General features: G+C 45.1%; 1 protein-coding gene across 1 annotated transcript; it reads left to right on the top strand.

Annotated features, from left to right (window-relative positions):
- Positions 1–635: 635 nt before the first annotated feature.
- Positions 636–20,001, top strand: LOC134653450 (uncharacterized). The gene is made up of 14 exons (XM_063508816.1): positions 636–1,071; positions 1,805–1,989; positions 3,012–3,085; positions 3,879–3,984; positions 4,843–5,012; positions 6,286–6,764; positions 7,229–7,413; positions 9,503–9,631; positions 11,629–11,790; positions 12,871–13,036; positions 15,835–15,936; positions 16,311–16,489; positions 18,190–18,353; positions 19,843–20,001. Exons 1-13 carry the CDS (start codon positions 957–959, stop codon positions 18,343–18,345), a joined length of 2,208 nt encoding a protein of 735 aa, XP_063364886.1. The 5' UTR covers positions 636–956; the 3' UTR covers positions 18,346–18,353; positions 19,843–20,001.
- The last annotated feature ends 13 nt before the right edge of the window (positions 20,002–20,014 follow it).

Here is a 20,014-nt window from a genome sequence, read left to right as displayed (position 1 = left end):
GTCTTGTAATAATTTGATTTGTGTATTAGGTATATTGCATGCATCGGTATCACGGATTGCTAGCGAAGGGCGTAAGGGCAGAATTAAACGACCAAACCTAAAAAAAAGAAAACAAAAAAAGAAAATAGATTTGGATGATATTCACGCAATTCATTTTATCTAAATCGAGTCGAGCGTAAAAACCGAAGAAATATCCAAACATCAAACTTCGCACTTATTAAAGTTGTCGGAATAAAACAAAAATCATCTGCCAATTTCCATTGTCCCCACTATACAAATTGTTGCTATATAAAATTCATAACGAGCGCCCTCTTGACAATACTCCCAAAGTTCTGGTTTACCTATATCTTGCCACACATGAGCCAAAATAGTGTGTAATGACGCGGACCGAAAAACCGACAAACAACGGGGAACAAGGCGCGAAGCGAAGGCGTGAACAACGTTCGCGGCTTCGCGCCGTGATTCGCGCACGATTATGGATTCAGGCGGGCCGGGCGGGCGCTTGACAACTTGGCAATGAATTCGCGCACGAGTGTGGAGGGGGCTTAACAGGTAAAAAAATCTACTGTTACTGAACGAAATTGCTAATTTGCTGCGTCGTTGCAAACTTGCAAAATACTAAGCGAGCAATTTCAGTTTCAGAACGCGTGGCCATCTGACAGATAATGAGGTGTTTGAGAATATTTTTTGCCATTCTTTCCAACACGTTTAAAGAATGTTATCAAAATAGATAACGATGCTGTATTATCATTCGACTAGCAGCTCGTGAAGTCGTGCTGGCGATAACAACTGTATTATAATAATAAGTTTTGGTTAGAAATGCGCGTTCCTTGACGGTACGGCTCGCCGTTTTTGGAGTCGTGTGTTTCGTTTATTTCTGTAAAGGGCGCGCAAATATTATGTATGTTATATAACGAATGTTGTTAGTTTATCGCGAGTGAATTAATTTGTGTAAGATGAAGGTGGTAGCGTTGGTGAGCGGTGGGAAGGACAGCTGTTACAACATGATGCAGTGTGTAGGCGCCGGGCATACGCTCGTGGCCCTGGCGAACCTCCAGCCGCAACACAAAGGTTAATACGTACGCTACTCGATATAGACGCATGTGTCGTGTGTCACATTCCCTAGCCTAGGAGCTTGTTGACTGTGGCAACAGATCATGTTAACTCTTTACTGATAAGAGAATTGATGCGTTAATTGCTAATTAATTACTGTCACGGTGTTATGAACTCTTAAATACACAAAGCATTTATTACTTAATGTATAGAATAAATATTGAAATAAAAAAATATATTTTTGAGTTATCATCAGATTAGAATAAAATAAAATAAATTAATACAATAAATTATAATTTTGCTATTTATTGTGATGAATAAAAAAAATCAGAGAAATACTACCAAAACAGGTTCTCTTTTAAGCTTTTATCTTAAAGCCTTTCATTCTGAATGAACTAAGTTAATCCAATGAGATTATTTTACACACCTGAACAATAGAAAACAACACACAAAATATATAAATTGTAAGCACAGGTAAAGAGCATATGGTAAGGATTATTTCTGCTCAGATCCTGGAGTTATTATGCAAATTTTATCCTAATCTAATATCTGGCACAAAAGTAAAAGGTACATTAAAAAATATAAACCTAACAGAGTCACCCAATTTCATTGCTGCTGACTTGCTGAGTGTAGATTCTTTATGTTCCAAATAAGATTTGAACACTCACCTGATAAAGATAAATAAAGTTGCCAAATTTAATAATTAATACATACAAGTAATAATAGTATATTAATCTTCTCACATTTTCAGACGAGCTGGATAGCTACATGTACCAAACGGTGGGCCATCAGAGTATTGACCTCTATGCTGAGGCAATGGGCCTGCCGCTGTACAGGGAGGTGATATCCGGCACTGCGGTGAACCAGGGCAAGATCTACAAGCCCACAGATGATGATGAGGTGGAGGATATGTACAGGCTGCTTGCTAGGATCAAGGTGAGAGTTCTTTTACAGTATAGACAAATCCTTAAAAAAATGCTTTACTAAGGGATTTTATCCCAGATACTAAGTGAGAGATTGGCCAATCTACAACCCAATCTAAATTTATGAATGAAAAAATCCAATTAAAGACACTACTGTGCAGACCATTTTGAGCATTTGCTGCAGATAGGGTTGCCAGATGGTTGGGATTTGGCACAGATTTTTTCCATTATCAAAATTACCCTACTTTCAAAGTACCAATTCACCTTACCAATTTTTTTATACTGCTCCATGTTGTTTTTGCGCAAAAAAAAAACTTGTCTCATAATTTGTAAAAGTTTTAAAAGTAGTTTTTGATCAATTCCCCTTTAAATTGAGAAAACATGAAGAAATAAGCAACAAACAAAGAACATAAAGGCTCTAAAGTCATTGTAGATTATTGTTCTACTTTTTTCATACCAATGACCAGAAAACTGTTTGCCCTCTCAAGTAATCAATGTATGTCTTGGTATAGTTGTTATCTTGCCAAGAGTCAAATATTTGCTCTGTACATATTCCAGGTTGTGAAACAGAAAACTGTGAAGTGAACTCTAATTACATGTAATGGCACACACCTTATTTTAGGCAAGCCACAAAGCCCACAAAATAATATTTATACTTATCTATAAGTTCAACATGTATTCAGCAACCTAATGTGTGTGTTTATTTTTGAAAATTTAAACGATTTTTTATCAAGTTTTGGAGTTAATTCAGAACACTCTTGGTGGCAGGCCCAGCGTTAATTAGTATCAGAATATTTTATTTTCAATATGACAAATACCATCAGTCTATCAGCAACGCAACTAATCATAGGTAGACCTTATCTCGTAGCTGTAAGGTTCAATTGTGTCAGCGAAGTTCACAAGTGTATCACCAGTATCCTGTTGTGTTTACAAAACTGCAACTTATCTCACATAATAAATCAGCACTTCTGATAACTATCTTATTTGCCCCTGTTTATTATATGACGTCATTTGTAATCGTGCAATTAATTTCAGAGTGAGATGGCTATAGAAGCAGTTGCAGTTGGGGCCATTTTGTCTGATTACCAAAGAATTAGAGTAGAAAACGTGTAAGTTTATTTATTAAAATACTGTGTGAAAGTTACTCCCACTTATATGTTAGGTGATTATGAAATTACTTACCCTAGGTAGTCTTACTATTTAAATAGTTGTTATAAAGTTACCAGACCCAGACCAGACTCTAAATGATTCCCTGAATGCTATTTTTTCGTATGACTACATACAAAATTTAAAGGCCACCTACAGTTTAATTTATTTTATCGTGTTATACATTTAACTTGAGGGTTCTTACATAGTAGATAAATAGACAATGTGTTATTTTTTTGCAATTGGCACCATTAGATATATTGTAGCAGCAAAGGATGTAAAGGTTCATACAAATATCTGGACATCTATTGTCTAGGTACTAAAGTATATTGTTCAAACTCTAATAAATCTGATAGTGACTGGACTGGCTAAACATATCATGCATAACAATGCATTTATTTGTTTTTGAACTAATATTAATCTGAATTGATCTTAAAAGTCTGGGAATTAGGATAAATCATTGACGTATAATATCTAAGGACGGGCTAATGGGGCACTAAACATCGTACTAGTTCAGCGGTGCTACCCACGAATTCCAGCCAATCGTGCAACGCGACTAGTTGCGACCAATAGCGCGCGTAATGCAAACTCGTCAACTAATCGCGCGCGTGATGCGAACTCATCAACCAATCGCGTTGTAGCGATTTCACACCGCTGTACTGGCCCCTGTCATGCCTCACTATTATTGCCCGTAATGCCAGTCCCTAGATATCTATGTCAATGGGATAAATCAATTAAATTTTAATTGTTTTTCAGGTGCCGAAGGTTAGGTCTAGTCTCTCTCGCCTATTTATGGCGAAGGAACCAAAAGGAACTTTTACAGGAAATGATAACTAGTAATGTCGAAGCGATTATAATAAAGGTTTGTTTACTCTATTTAACACATAAACAATATCATTAGGGTTCCGTAACGACCGTAACCAAAGGGTAAAAACGGGACCCTATTACTAAGACTCCACTGTCCGTCTGTCTGTCACCACTGTATCTCATGAACCGTAATAGCTAGACGGTTGAAATTTTCACAGATGATGTATTTTTGTTGCCACTATAACAGCAAATACTAACAATAAACTCCTTCTTTTGGGCAGTCGTGTAAAAATAGAATAAAAAACAAGCAACAACGGTTGCACTCCGGGAGTGCCGATAGAAGTGAAAACTCACCTCACTATGTTACCGACGCCCGGTAACACGATACATACGTTTAGCGGAGGTATTCTATTTATTTATTATATATTATTATCATTCTCAAATAAGATCACACTTTTTCATTGACATGTTTATTTACATACTGCCATGACAACGTCAAATTATTTGAACATTGGTAAAGAGACTTGAAAAGGAGTCCGCAACATAAATCTCAAATAACATTGAGTTTTTCTTTATTGATTTAAATGCCATTTAAATTATGAGTGGCCACCTTACGGGGCTTACGGTCACGTGATCGCCTTACGCTGTCTCGAGTTTATCATTTTTTCTCCACCTCAAAAAGTGCCCAGCGCCGCTAAAGAAGTTTTTCACTTCAATAAATATTTAACTGGGGCTCCCATACAATTAACAAACGTGATTTTTTTTTGCCGTTTTTTGCGTAACGGTACGAAACTCTTCATACCCGTACTTAAGGTAAAACCGATATAAATAACATACCTACGTACTTTTATAATTTAATTTTGATAGATGAAACTCCCCTATTCTTTTGTCAATGTTTAATTTCTGTCCATAGGTAGCGTGCCTAGGGCTAGACCCGAAGGTACATCTAGGCATGTCTATCCGTGATATCCAGCCGCACTTGTTGCTGATGCAGGAAAAATATGGCTTGAACGTGTGCGGCGAAGGCGGGGAGTATGAAACGTTCACGCTTGACTGTCCGCTCTTTAAGAAGCGGCTCGCCATGTAAGTTATAGCTTTTTAAGGTTCCGTACCCAAAGGGTAAAAACGGGACCCTATTACTAAGACTCCGCTGTCCGTCCGTCCGTCCGTCCGTCCGTCCGTCTGTCACCAGGCTGTATCCCACGAACCGTGATAGCTAGACAGTTGACATTTTCACAGATGATGTATTTCTGTTGCCGCTATAACAACAAATACTAAAAACAGAATAAAATAAAGATTTAAGTGGGGCTCCCATACAACAAACGTGATTTTTGACCGAAGTTAAGCAACGTCGGGCGGGGTCAGTACTTGGATGGGTGACCGTTTTTAGGGTTCCGTAGCCAAATGGCAAAAAACGGAACCCTTATAGATTCGTCATGTCTGTCTGTCTGTCTGTCCGTCTGTCTGTCCGTCTGTCTGTCCGTCCGTATGTCACAGCCACTTTTCTCCGAAACTATAAGAACTATACTGTTGAAACTTGGTAAGTAGATGTATTCTGTGAACCGCATTAAGATTTTCACACAAAAATAGAAAAAAACAATTAATTTTTGGGGTTCCCCATACTTCGAACTGAAACTCAAATTTTTTTTTTTCATCGAACCCATACGTGTGGGGTATCTATGGATAGGTCTTCAAAAATGATATTGAGGTTCCTAATATCATTTTTTTCTAAACTGAATAGTTTGCGCGAGAGACACTTCCAAAGTGGTAAAATGTGTGTCCCCCCCCCCCTAACTTCTAAAATAAGAGAATGATAAAACTAAAAAAAATATATGATGTACATTACCATGTAAACTTCCACCGAAAATTGGTTTGAACGAGATCTAGCAAGTAGTTTTTTTTTAATACGTCATAAATCGCCTAAATACGGAACCCGTGTTTGACTACTATTGAATTCATGCAATTATACACATAAGGTGTAATAGAAATTTGATTTAAAAAAATATACATATGTACATGGAATCATTATTTTAAACGTCATAATTTCATAATAGAAGTTGGACGTTTAAAACAAAACTGGGGTTAGAAAGTCGCACCCGTGTTATAAGTTTATATAGATCACCAATTTCTGATTAAATAGTAAATTAAAGATAATCTGCTCTTTCCTAGTTCATGAAGAAATGAGCAAATTCCACTGAAGCACCAATGATTTTGTAAGAACATAACGTATTTTTTTTTCGTATTTTCGGACTCTGGGATTCCAGCTGACATTCTCTTCTATCACACGATCCGCGTTTAGTTTTTAAACTCAATTTATGTGTCACTTAAATACCTATGTTGTTTTTTCTTTACACAGCGATGAAAAAGAACTAATAGTCTGTTCTGACGACTCCGTCGCCCCGGCCGGCTACCTCAACCTCAAAGTGCACCTCGAACCAAAAGCCCAAGAAACGCCCATCGAACTACCTCCCACTGTGAAAAACGCCTTAGACTACGTAAACGACCTTAGCGACACCGTGTTCAGCGACCTAAGCGACATCGAGCTGAGCGAGACGGAGCTAGAATCTATTGAGAAGTTAGAAAAGGAGGAGAAGAAAAAGCACAAAGTACTGAACCCATTGCTCAACACTCAAGATAGCGTAGATACCGACCAGAATGATAGCGTAGAAAGTATAGGTTATAACTACGACATGCACGGGCATAGAGAGATCCACCCGGTCTTGGACCATAGCTCTATATATGGAAATAGCCACGGATGGTACTATATTGGGGGGATAGTTGGAGAGGGAGTGGACACAGCGCTGGCGACGAAGGATGCTGTGAAAAAACTCATTAGTAGGTAAACTTGTTCACGAGATGTATTATTTTGGTATTTAATATATATTTAATAGTTTTTGACGAGAATTCTTCGAGTTATAGAGCATCAGTATTTTTACTTAAAATTCTCGCTAACACTGTTTTGCTAAGCCCCTTTTACGCTACATACCTAATAGTGAAATTATTGTACTGAATCCATGCATTCTTGTTTGAATGTGCGTGTCCGTGCTTTTCGTATTAAATGTTTATTTATTAAGTTCCTCGTTAATAATCATCCCTCAAAATAGTTGCGAAAGATTGTAATAGGTTGTTTTTAGAACCAAACTTTCGCATAAATTGAATTATTTTATTTATATTTTTTTTGTTACGAGATTTTTCGTATCCTTAAACGTAAATTGGATCGTCTAAAATTCTAAAGTAACCCTTAAACTCATTACCGAATTCATGTTAATGTCCAAAGCTAATTCCAAAATTAATTCCAGACCTCCTAGACTCGCAAGACATGCGTCTCGAAGACGTATGCTCCGTCAATATATATATGAGAGACATGGGCGACTATGCGGCCTTGAACGAAGTATATGTAGACGCCTTCAACTTCGTGAACCCGCCGACCAGAGTGTGTGTGCAGTGCCCGCTGCCTGATGACGTGGGGCTCATATTGGACGCTGTAAGTACTAAAATACAAGATATATGCTTCCTCAACATATATATGAGAGACATGGGCGACTATGCGGCCCTGAACGAAGTATATGTGGACGCCTTCAACTTCGTCAACCCGCCGACCAGAGTGTGTGTGCAGTGCCCGCTCCCTGATGACGTGGGGCTCATATTGGATGCTGTAAGTACTAAAATACAAGATATATGCTTCCTCAACATATATATGAGAGACATGGGCGACTATGCGGCCCTGAACGAAGTATATGTGGATGCCTTCAACTTCGTCAACCCGCCGACCAGAGTGTGTGTGCAGTGCCCGCTCCCTGATGACGTGGGGCTCATATTGGACGCTGTAAGTACTAAAATACAAGATATATGCTTCCTCAACATATATATGAGAGACATGGGCGACTATGCGGCCTTGAACGAAGTATATGTGGATGCCTTCAACTTCGTCAACCCGCCGACCAGAGTGTGTGTGCAGTGCCCGCTGCCTGATGACGTGGGGCTCATATTGGATGCTGTAAGTACTAAAATACAAGATATATGCTTCCTCAACATATATATGAGAGACATGGGCGACTATGCGGCCCTGAACGAAGTATATGTGGACGCCTTCAACTTCGTCAACCCGCCGACCAGAGTGTGTGTGCAGTGCCCGCTCCCTGATGACGTGGGACTCATATTAGACGCTGTAAGTACTAAAATACAAGATATATGCTTCCTCAACATATATATGAGAGACGTGGGCGACTATGCGGCCCTGAACGAGGTATATGTGGACGCCTTCAACTTCGTCAACCCGCCGACCAGAGTGTGTGTGCAGTGCCCGCTGCCTGATGATGTGGGGCTCATATTGGACGCTGTAAGTACTAAAATACAAGATATATGCTTCCTCAACATATATATGAGAGACATGGGCGACTATGCGGCCCTGAACGAAGTATATGTGGACGCCTTCAACTTCGTCCACCTGCCGACCAGTGTGTGTGCAGTGCCCGCTGCCTGATGACGTGGGGCTCATATTGGACGCTGTAAGTACTAAAATACAAGATATATGCTTCCTCAACATATATATGAGAGACATGGGCGACTATGCGGCCTTGAACGAAGTATATGTGGACGCCTTCAACTTCGTCAACCCGCCGACCAGTGTGTGTGTGCAGTGCCCGCTGCCTGATGACGTGGGGCTCATATTGGATGCTGTAAGTACTAGAATACAAGATATATGCTTCCTCAACATATATATGAGAGACATGGGCGACTATGCGGCCCTGAACGAAGTATATGTGGACGCCTTCAACTTCGTCAACCCGCCGACCAGAGTGTGTGTGCAGTGCCCGCTCCCTGATGACGTGGGACTCATATTAGACGCTGTAAGTACTAAAATGCAAGATATATGCTTCCTCAACATATATATGAGAGACATGGGCGACTATGCGGCCCTGAACGAAGTATATGTGGACGCCTTCAACTTCGTCAACCCGCCGACCAGAGTGTGTGTGCAGTGCGCGCTCCCTGATGACGTGGGACTCATATTAGACGCTGTAAGTACTGAAATACAAGATATATATATATATGCTTCCTCAATCAACATACATATATTATGTGCTAGAAATCAACTTTTACACAGAGTTAAAGAGAGTTTTTTTTAAATCTGAATTGAAATTCGCTGCAACACTGCTTTTGTCAATACATGATCGATGTGCTTTTATGTGCGTAATCACGATGCACATATATATTTGCGATGGTTTCTATTTTATAATATTACTAGCTTTTGCCCGCAGCCTCGCACGCGGTGGAGTTGCTTTAGGGGATGAATTTTGAAAAATCCTTTCTTAGTGTACCCCTAGACCTTATAAGGAACCTACTTGCCAAATTTGGACTTTCTAGTCCCAGCGGTTTGGGCTGTGCGTTGATTTAAGTCAGTCAGTCAGGTCTTTCACGTTTATATATATAGACTTATTTGTATGTGAATTTAAACACTAAGTGGCGAGATTTGTCACATTTTATTTATAGCTACGGTATTGTGTAAGCAAGCTCATCCAAATTTTATAACTTATTTTTATGTGCTTTATAACGTAATCGTGTAAATGCAGGTTGCGCATAAGTGGAGCAGCCAGAACTATGACCCCGACGGGAACTCGAAGGAACGGGTCACGATGCACGTGCAGGGAATCTCTCACTGGGCGCCAGCCAATATTGGACCTTACAGTCAAGCAGTTAAAGTAAGTTTTTCAATGATAAATGTTGTTTTTAGACTAGGGTGATATCCGAAGGATTGTCTCTTTGCCAATAATCTCCAATTGCTTTTGATTAAAAATAGTAGGGATCAGTGCGTTCTGGTTAAGTTGAAGAGGGTCGAAAAAAAAATCGCCCATCTACGAATTGCAGCATCGCTCATGAGTGAGCCAGAACACATTCATTCCTCCTACTTCCAAACATTAATTAATAATTGTGGCTTTATTTTATCTATTCTCTTTCAAAAAAGCACAATACGTCGCAAAATAATGGTCTTCGACCTGCCGGCCTAGCCAAGCTGACAATCGCTATAGCTTCGACAACAAAACGCTTTGTGTCTCTATCATATTGTAGTGTGTGCTATACCTTACCCACACATATACAGTGTTAGAGTATATAAGGCTACACATGTATCATTTGAGGCGCATTATACCAATATCATAGCAAGCAGTTGTTTGTCTTAATCCCCACCTCACAATATCACTCTTCCATATTAGTGCGACAGTAACAGTTGCGCTTCGATCGCTACGGAGCGTAAGCGATTGGTACGTTCGCAATAGGCTACATGACTAATTTTCATTTATGGTATCAATCGATCGGGTTCGTTTTTAGGATCAAATGTCTATATGGGACCCATTGCATTAAAGTAACACAAAAGTCAGAAATTGCAGTCAAAGGCAGACAGTCGCACTTCACTCGCGAAACGCCCTATACAAAACGGCAAGGGAATGTGACATCAAGGTCTCTGGGAGCCCATCTTGTAGTATGGACAAAACAAGAAAATTGCGTTTTTGTCGGTGAAATATTGCGTTTATGTATATAGTTGCTGTACAATATTTTTTTGGATGAAATGTAAGGAATCGAATGGTACCCTTACTTTTATCGTTTTTGGAAGTTAAAAAAAACTTAAATTTTGAAACTTTCAGGTCCTGTATTTTTGTAATTTTTCAATATTTTATTTTAATATCCACATTATTGTGATAAATTGCTCGTTTGCTATCTATTTTACTAGATTTTGTTATAAATTTCAACACGTGTTATCATCCCTATTGTCAGTTTTAGTAAGTACATTGAGGTATATACAAGAGACGACATCTCGAACAAAATGTTTCCGCACCTCAGAGAAGTGCATGCATGCATGCGAAGCCGAAAATTGTTAATAAAGACGCCACGAGTATTTTTTGACTCGGTTAAACAACGTTGCATACAATACTTTTTCTACGACCAAACATTTACTTTGAAAACTAAATAATAGTAAATCAACAGTTATTCCATTGCTTACAGGTGAAATGTTATTCCATCCCTTTTATTATATTATGTTTTCTTGTGCTATTGTTGCAACTTTTTAACACGCACGAAGGCATTTTTTATTTTTTTTTTAATTTTCTGTACACGTGTGGCATCTCGTCAGTGGTCGGTAACGTACTAAAAGCAAAGAAGTGCATGCACTTCTCTGAGGTGCGGAAACATTTTGTTCGAGATGTCGTCTCTTGTATATACCTCAATGAGTAAGTATTATTAGCTCGTTTGCTATCTATTTTACTAGATTTTGTTATAAATTTCAACACGTGTCATCATCCCTATTGTCAGTTTTAGTAAGTACATTGAGGTATATACAAGAGACGACATCTCGAACAAAATGTTTCCGCACCGTATTAGCGTTAAGTTAATTATAAGTTAGGTCCCCACTGAAAATCAGCGCTGCGGTTTAGCGTAGCATTACGCTGAGTGGGGGTCCTTTTTAACGTCTACCTCTTTTATATATCTTATGTAATTAACTGGTTTAGTTTGACGTAATTTTTTTTTTTTTTATGATAAACTGATCGGCGATTGGCTCTAGACACACCTGATGGAAAGTGAAGACAGAGCCTAAGATGGAGCTCACCGGTTCAGTAATAGCCTATTCACTCTAGCTTTAAAGAGACCGAGGTGAAATAAATGTATTTTCTTTCTTTCTTTCTTTCTATTGAGATGTGTTATCCAGGTGGGCGAAGTGATCGGCACTTGCGGTCAGATAGCGCTGGTGCCGGGCTCCATGCAGCTGCTGGAGGGCGGGCCGCGGCGGCAGTGCGCGCTGGCGCTGCGCCACCTCACGCGCGTCGTGCGCGCCGTGTGCCCGCGCGCGCACATCCGCAGCGTGGCGCAGGTACCAGAGCTTTCTATTGAGATGTGTTATCCAGGTGGGCGAAGTGATCGGCACTTGCGGTCAGATAGCGCTGGTGCCGGGCTCCATGCAGCTGCTGGAGGGCGGGCCGCGGCGGCAGTGCGCGCTGGCGCTGCGCCACCTCACGCGCGTCGTGCGCGCCGTGTGCCCGCGCGCGCACATCCGCAGCGTGGCGCAGGTACCAGAGCTTTCTATTGAGATGTGTTATCCAGGTGGGCGAAGTGATCGGCACTTGCGGTCAGATAGCGCTGGTGCCGGGCTCCATGCAGCTGCTGGAGGGCGGGCCGCGGCGGCAGTGCGCGCTGGCGCTGCGCCACCTCACGCGCGTCGTGCGCGCCGTGTGCCCGCGCGCGCACATCCGCAGCGTGGCGCAGGTACCAGAGCTTTCTATTGAGATGTGTTATCCAGGTGGGCGAAGTGATCGGCACTTGCGGTCAGATAGCGCTGGTGCCGGGCTCCATGCAGCTGCTGGAGGGCGGGCCGCGGCGGCAGTGCGCGCTGGCGCTGCGCCACCTCACGCGCGTCGTGCGCGCCGTGTGCCCGCGCGCGCACATCCGCAGCGTGGCGCAGGTACCAGAGCCCGTCTACTTATTCCACTCCGGGTCCATCTAATGAGGCTGCTTTGAAAATAAACTTCTCTGTTCCCGATTTTTTGACGCTTTTCTGAAAATGAATGCGATTTGAATCGACTAATATTCATAGAGCCGACTCTCAAGTCGATTGAATTTGATTGAATTTTTATTTCTATTTGTCATTCAAATTTTGAAAATCCGATTTGGATTTAATATTGACCTGGCATCTCACTCGCGCACTTCGCGTTTGCAGATACAAAGGTGTGTAAAGTACAGTCCCGCTCCGTGATTGTTACGCCATTTAGGGTTCTAGCTAAATTGGACATTCCATAGCGTAAGTATGGAACAATAAATTTAGCTAGGACCCTAAATGGCGTAACAATCCCGTGTGCTGACTGTACAAGTGCTATAGCAGATTAAATAATACAACCAAAATTATAGGTATGTACTTAATAGTAAATTTTATAAACTGTACTTCGTATTTTTGTAGAGTGTTTGCTACATGACTCACGGCGGCATCGCGAGCGAGGCGAGGCGGCAACTGGAGCGGCGCACGGCCGGCGCCATCGTGCAGTACGCCGTCGTGGGCGCGCTGCCGAGGGGCGCCGCCGTCGAGTGGCACGCCTGGGCGCACACCGACAACAACCGCTTCGAGTGTGAGTTACAGAGAGAGAGAGAGAGAGCGCACGGCCGGCGCCATCGTGCAGTACGCCGTCGTGGGCGCGCTGCCGAGGGGCGCCGCCGTCGAGTGGCACGCCTGGGCGCACACCGACAACAACCGCTTCGAGTGTGAGTTACAGAGAGAGAGAGAGAGAGAGCGCACGGCCGGCGCCATCGTGCAGTACGCCGTCGTGGGCGCGCTGCCGAGGGGCGCCGCCGTCGAGTGGCACGCCTGGGCGCACACCGACAACAACCGCTTCGAGTGTGAGTTACAGAGAGAGAGAGAGAGAGAGCGCACGGCCGGCGCCATCGTGCAGTACGCCGTCGTGGGCGCGCTGCCGAGGGGCGCCGCCGTCGAGTGGCACGCCTGGGCGCACACCGACAACAACCGCTTCGAGTGTGAGTTACAGAGAGAGAGAGAGAGAGAGCGCACGGCCGGCGCCATCGTGCAGTACGCCGTCGTGGGCGCGCTGCCGAGGGGCGCCGCCGTCGAGTGGCACGCCTGGGCGCACACCGACAACAACCGCTTCGAGTGTGAGTTACAGAGAGAGAGAGAGAGAGAGCGCACGGCCGGCGCCATCGTGCAGTACGCCGTCGTGGGCGCGCTGCCGAGGGGCGCCGCCGTCGAGTGGCACGCCTGGGCGCACACCGACAACAACCGCTTCGAGTGTGAGTTACAGAGAGAGAGAGAGAGAGCGCACGCCGGCGCCATCGTGCAGTACGCCGTCGTGGGCGCGCTGCCGAGGGGCGCCGCCGTCGAGTGGCACGCCTGGGCGCACACCGACAACAACCGCTTCGAGTGTGAGTTACAGAGAGAGAGAGAGAGAGCGCACGGCCGGCGCCATCGTGCAGTACGCCGTCGTGGGCGCGCTGCCGAGGGGCGCCGCCGTCGAGTGGCACGCCTGGGCGCACACCGACAACAACCGCTTCGAGTGTGAGTTACAGAGAGAGAGAGAGAGAGCGCACGGCCGGCGCCATCGTGCAGTACGCCGTCGTGGGCGCGCTGCCGAGGGGCGCCGCCGTCGAGTGGCACGCCTGGGCGCACACCGACAACAACCGCTTCGAGTGTGAGTTACAGAGAGAGAGAGAGAGAGCGCACGGCCGGCGCCATCGTGCAGTACGCCGTCGTGGGCGCGCTGCCGAGGGGCGCCGCCGTCGAGTGGCACGCCTGGGCGCACACCGACAACAACCGCTTCGAGTGTGAGTTACAGAGAGAGAGAGAGAGAGAGCGCACGGCCGGCGCCATCGTGCAGTACGCCGTCGTGGGCGCGCTGCCGAGGGGCGCCGCCGTCGAGTGGCACGCCTGGGCGCACACCGACAACAACCGCTTCGAGTGTGAGTTACAGAGAGAGAGAGAGAGAGAGCGCACGGCCGGCGCCATCGTGCAGTACGCCGTCGTGGGCGCGCTGCCGAGGGGCGCCGCCGTCGAGTGGCACGCCTGGGCGCACACCGACAACAACCGCTTCGAGTGTGAGTTACAGAGAGAGAGAGAGAGAGAGAGCGCACGGCCGGCGCCATCGTGCAGTACGCCGTCGTGGGCGCGCTGCCGAGGGGCGCCGCCGTCGAGTGGCACGCCTGGGCGCACACCGACAACAACCGCTTCGAGTGTGAGTTACAGAGAGAGAGAGAGAGAGCGCACGGCCGGCGCCATCGTGCAGTACGCCGTCGTGGGCGCGCTGCCGAGGGGCGCCGCCGTCGAGTGGCACGCCTGGGCGCACACCGACAACAACCGCTTCGAGTGTGAGTTACAGAGAGAGAGAGAGAGAGCGCACGGCCGGCGCCATCGTGCAGTACGCCGTCGTGGGCGCGCTGCCGAGGGGCGCCGCCGTCGAGTGGCACGCCTGGGCGCACACCGACAACAACCGCTTCGAGTGTGAGTTACAGAGAGAGAGAGAGAGAGAGCGCACGGCCGGCGCCATCGTGCAGTACGCCGTCGTGGGCGCGCTGCCGAGGGGCGCCGCCGTCGAGTGGCACGCCTGGGCGCACACCGACAACAACCGCTTCGAGTGTGAGTTACAGAGAGAGAGAGAGAGAGAGAGCGCACGGCCGGCGCCATCGTGCAGTACGCCGTCGTGGGCGCGCTGCCGAGGGGCGCCGCCGTCGAGTGGCACGCCTGGGCGCACACCGACAACAACCGCTTCGAGTGTGAGTTACAGAGAGAGAGAGAGAGAGCGCACGGCCGGCGCCATCGTGCAGTACGCCGTCGTGGGCGCGCTGCCGAGGGGCGCCGCCGTCGAGTGGCACGCCTGGGCGCACACCGACAACAACCGCTTCGAGTGTGAGTTACAGAGAGAGAGAGAGAGAGCGCACGGCCGGCGCCATCGTGCAGTACGCCGTCGTGGGCGCGCTGCCGAGGGGCGCCGCCGTCGAGTGGCACGCCTGGGCGCACACCGACAACAACCGCTTCGAGTGTGAGTTACAGAGAGAGAGAGAGAGAGCGCACGGCCGGCGCCATCGTGCAGTACGCCGTCGTGGGCGCGCTGCCGAGGGGCGCCGCCGTCGAGTGGCACGCCTGGGCGCACACCGACAACAACCGCTTCGAGTGTGAGTTACAGAGAGAGAGCCCATGACTACTAGGTTGCACCAAACTGTTCGTATCGTTAAAGAGTTCCCAAAATTTTTATGTATGGAAAGATTCATAGTAAAGCGCCGGGGCGCGCCGGCTGACGTTGATCAGTCTGTCAAATGTATTTGGTGCAACTGGCCTTAGACTGCGATGTAAGCGTTATACTGTAGACCGACTTAGATTTCTACCATTTGATCGTACACTTTATAATATTTGTTTTGTTTTCAGACGAAGAAACGGGTTGCAATGTGGGCGATTACAAAGTGGCGATAACGAGGCGGTGGAACTATGAAAACACCGTCGCGGCGTTCGTGTGCTACGTCGCAACAGGTAAATGTATTTTAGAATATTTTAATGATATTATGACTTCTTCAATTTAGGAAATGATTGAGACTTTTACATTTTAGATTCAAAATATCAAGGTCTTTTTTTGTAATGATACCTGGCTTTCATTGGGGAGTCCAACCTCAGTGCTACCGCTAACCAGACAATAGACATCAATTGGGACTGACTGGTTGAAATACGTATTCTGGAATATGGACTTTGAAACCGTTAGGACGAAAATTTGTCTATGGCAAACGGGCCGTATTACACCGAATTCATCGACAGTGCTGACGAAATGGCAGTTTAAAAGATTCCTCGATGACAAAAGAACCATCGAGTTTTAGTAAATAAGCAAGTTTTAACTCCTCATTTTGTTACAGGTTCATCCCCATCCACGTGCCAACTATCGTTCCCGAGCGAGGAAGCGTGCGTGTCGCACCGAGCGCGCGCCGCCCAGATGACGACGGCCGAGATACAAGCCGTGCTGGAATACGCGCTGGGCAAGCTGCTGCACGGGCGGCCCGAGCCCACCGCCGTCAAGATGAGGATATTCTACCAGGTAACGGTTACCCTGTTTTTTTTTTTTTTTTTTTTTTTGGGATCCTCAGATATACCGACGCGTATTGCGCAGACAAAAATTTTTCCTATCGGATTTTTTCGATTCCGCGTCAACATAAGTGGGGGAACTTACATTCATACTCCACATGCCAGCTGTCGTGAGAAGTGTGTCGCAGATGACGACGGCCGAGATACAAGCCGTGCTGGAATACGCGCTGGGCAAGCTGCTCCACGGGCGGCCCGAGCCCACCGCCGTCAAGATGAGGATATTCTACCAGGTAACGGTTACCCTCAGAAAATATAAAAAAGTTTTTTTTTTTTTTTTTTTTTTTTTTTTTATTATTAAATAAGGGTTCCTCAGATATACCGACGCGCATTTCGATTCCGCGTCAACATAAGTGGGGGAATGTACATTCATACTCCACATGCCAGCTGTCGTGAGAAGTGTGTCGCAGATGACGACGGCCGAGATAGAAGCCGTGCTGGAATACGCGCTGGGCAAACTTGCATGGCTGCCCCGAGCCATAGAGAAATAAATACATAGAGTGCTCACTCCATACATCAGTTTTAGTACCAAAAAGACTATTAGCATCTAGCATCCAGTAGCGGAACTATCAGTACTGCTACTTGACAATAGATGTAGCACCGACCGGAAAGTCTTATCTCAACAGCATACTCGATGCTAGATGTAGACACTGAAATTAATAGTCTGAACTGATGTATGGAGTGAGCACTCTTGTCTTACTATATTTCTCTATGCCCGAGCCCACTGCCGTCAAGGCGAGGATATTTCACCAGCTAATAGTTGTAGCACAGATGGGCAGCGTTTGGAAAGCTACGTAATATGCTCTCGTCTAAAATGCCTCAGTGTCTTATGTAGGTTTTCGTGTGTTGCCAGTACTTGCCAGTGACCACTTATGGCAGTCATGGCTCAGAGACGTGGTCGCTCACAATGGGTCTCATAAAGAAGCTCAAAAGGTAATGGAGCGAGCTATGCGGGTAGTTTCTCTGCAAGATCGTGTTAGAAACGAGGAGTTAACACATTCATTGCCAACGAGCGAGACTTCAAAAAGATTGCACCATACCTTTGTCCTACTGTCGGTTAAATGGCGTTAATTTCAATATTTAACAAATTAACACATATCAGTCAAAAGCATAAGGGTCAAAGTCAAATGGCGTTCTAACAGTTTTAATCTTTTGTCAAAAGATGGCAGTGAATTTACTGTGGCTACATAAGTTACTTTGACAATCCGCTTCTATTTCAAATTCTCTTTGACCTTGTTTCAACATTACCTATAGTTCGTTTTTTTAGGGTTCCGTACCCAAAGGGTAAAAACGGGACCCTATTACTAAGACTCCGCTGTCCGTCCGTCCGTCTGTCACCAGGCTGTATCTCACGAACCGTGTTAGCTAGACAGTTGACATTTTCACAGATGATGTATTTCTGTTGCCGCTATAACAACAAATACTAAAAACAGAATAAAATAAAGATTTAAGTGGGGCTCCCATACAACAAACGTGATTTTTGACCGAAGTTAAGCAACGTCGGGCGGGGTACTTGGATGGGTGACCGTTTTTTTGCTTGTTTTGCTATATTTTTTGTTGATGGTGCGGAACCCTCCGTGCGCGAGTCCGACTCGCACTTGGCCGGTTTTTATAGTGTATGTTATATCTTGTTAACCTCGCAACTGGTACTGGCAGGTGTGGAGCGCGCCGCCGCCGGCGCGCATCCTGGCGGCGGTGTCGGGCGTGAAGGCGCGCGGCGCCGCGCTGGCGGCCGCCACCGCCGTACCCGTGCTCGCGCTACACAACGCCTTCACCTTCCTCTCCATCAGCGGGCTGCGCTTCGACGAGTGATCACACAGGTACACAGACAATCCAACCTCTAGACATAGCATAGTCGCGCTACCCCCTCTGCCACACATACGGTAGCGTTACTCCATCTTCGAGTCAATCCCGTGCCGTGATTGGTCCGTGTCTTTGAACGGACCAATCACGGCACGGGATTCGCTCACCTCATCCCCCCGCACCCCCGTATTTTTGGCAGCATCGGTTTCATGAAGGAATTGGCCTAAGCTCAGTCTAGAGGTTGGATTGTCAGTGCACAGGTACAACCTGCAGATCTATAGTCTGGCAAAACTATTTTGGCAGTAGAAAAAAGCGGCCAATTTGAAACATAACATAATATAATTCGCTTCGTTCACATATGTGACAGCGATAGTGCATGACCTTGGTGCAGTACCTATTAGTTTAATATTATGTCACAACCTGTGAGTTCCTATAATTGGCTTCCTGTAACTACTATAATCTTTATGTTAATGTCACAGCTGCTGGATCTCAAAATAAAATAAATAACCTCCGAGGTCCCGTACAAATTTAGAATTTTGCGCATTTTTCTACTGACAAATTGTTGGGTTTGCCAGATTATCGATTATAGTCGCGATTACCACTTGATGTGATACAGCACTTTTAGATATCGTACAGTCGCACTCCGTGATTGTTACGCCAATTAGGGTTCTAGTTAAATTGGACATTCCATAGCCTAAGTATGGACAACCAATTTAGTGGTAGTGGTAACTGTACATTAGTAACCAGTACTCGACTTTGGCCAGCGAGTCGTGTCACAACTAGACAACAATAATTATCTTTTCATGGCATGTGCGATCATGATACGCCTGCAGACGGATGTTATTTTAACTTTATTTTTCGAGCACCACAGCTATTTTCACAACTCACTTGCTGGTGCAAAGCCGCGTTCAGAATAGCTGACCCGGGTAAAGTTGACAATATCAGTAAGCCGTAAAGGAGCTGCTACGTATGACTCGTTACCAAGTGTTACCGTTGGTAAAGTGCCATTCTATGGAACTTGCTAACTATGTAAACAAGTCACTGGTAAATTGACATTCAGAGACAATTTTAATATGGCGGTTTGTTTACATAGTTAGCAAGTTCCATAGAATGACACTTTAGTGAAGGCTACGGACGTAAAGCTAAAGCGGATAGTACCAGTACCATACCACCGAGCAAGATATGTGAACATAGGAGACTTGAGTCCGAAAGAACATCAAATCCAAGAACTGTGTCCCACTTATACAAATATCCATGACAAGTTGACATTTTGTCAAATTCCACGTCCGTCCGGTTTAGCTATACGACTACTACAAAATAGCTTGACGAAATTAAATCTTAAGTCAAACCAATAAAGGTTGTTATTGGTATGAAGAAGCTTTATCACCCATTTTACTTTATTACAAAGCCCTTTACAATTAAAATGGCGTATATCGCTTCTATTGGTCTTAATTTCTTTTCCTTCGTTTACGAAATGTACTTACGAACAATATTCTTTGTCCACAGAGTGTGCGGTTTTCTTCTCCAGAGAGAATGCAGATATGCTTTATTGCCAGTTTATAAAATATATTTGCTGAATATTTTCAGTGTTTATATGAATTTTGTTAATTATGCTACCGAGTTTACGATAACATAAGTCAAATTATATAAATTATTTTTATTGCATTTCTTGTCTTTT

The sequence above is a fragment of the Cydia amplana genome, chromosome 13 (assembly GCF_948474715.1).
Source record: "Cydia amplana chromosome 13, ilCydAmpl1.1, whole genome shotgun sequence".
Lineage (NCBI taxonomy): Eukaryota > Metazoa > Arthropoda > Insecta > Lepidoptera > Tortricidae > Cydia > Cydia amplana.
Note: the sequence above shows the minus strand (reverse complement) of the source record. Positions and strands in the feature narration are given on the sequence as shown.

What these genes read in the sequence shown, in the direction of transcription:
- LOC134653450 (XM_063508816.1), top strand. Translation starts at nt 957, where the DNA reads ATGAAGGTGGTAGCGTTGGTGAGCGGTGGGAAGGACAGCTGTTACAAC. An exon ending in TGCTGTGAAAAAACTCATTA is followed by an intron (nt 6,765 to 7,228) that starts GTAGGTAAACTT and finishes AATTAATTCCAG; the next exon opens with ACCTCCTAGACTCGCAAGAC. An exon ending in TGGGGCTCATATTGGACGCT is followed by an intron (nt 7,414 to 9,502) that starts GTAAGTACTAAA and finishes GTGTAAATGCAG; the next exon opens with GTTGCGCATAAGTGGAGCAG.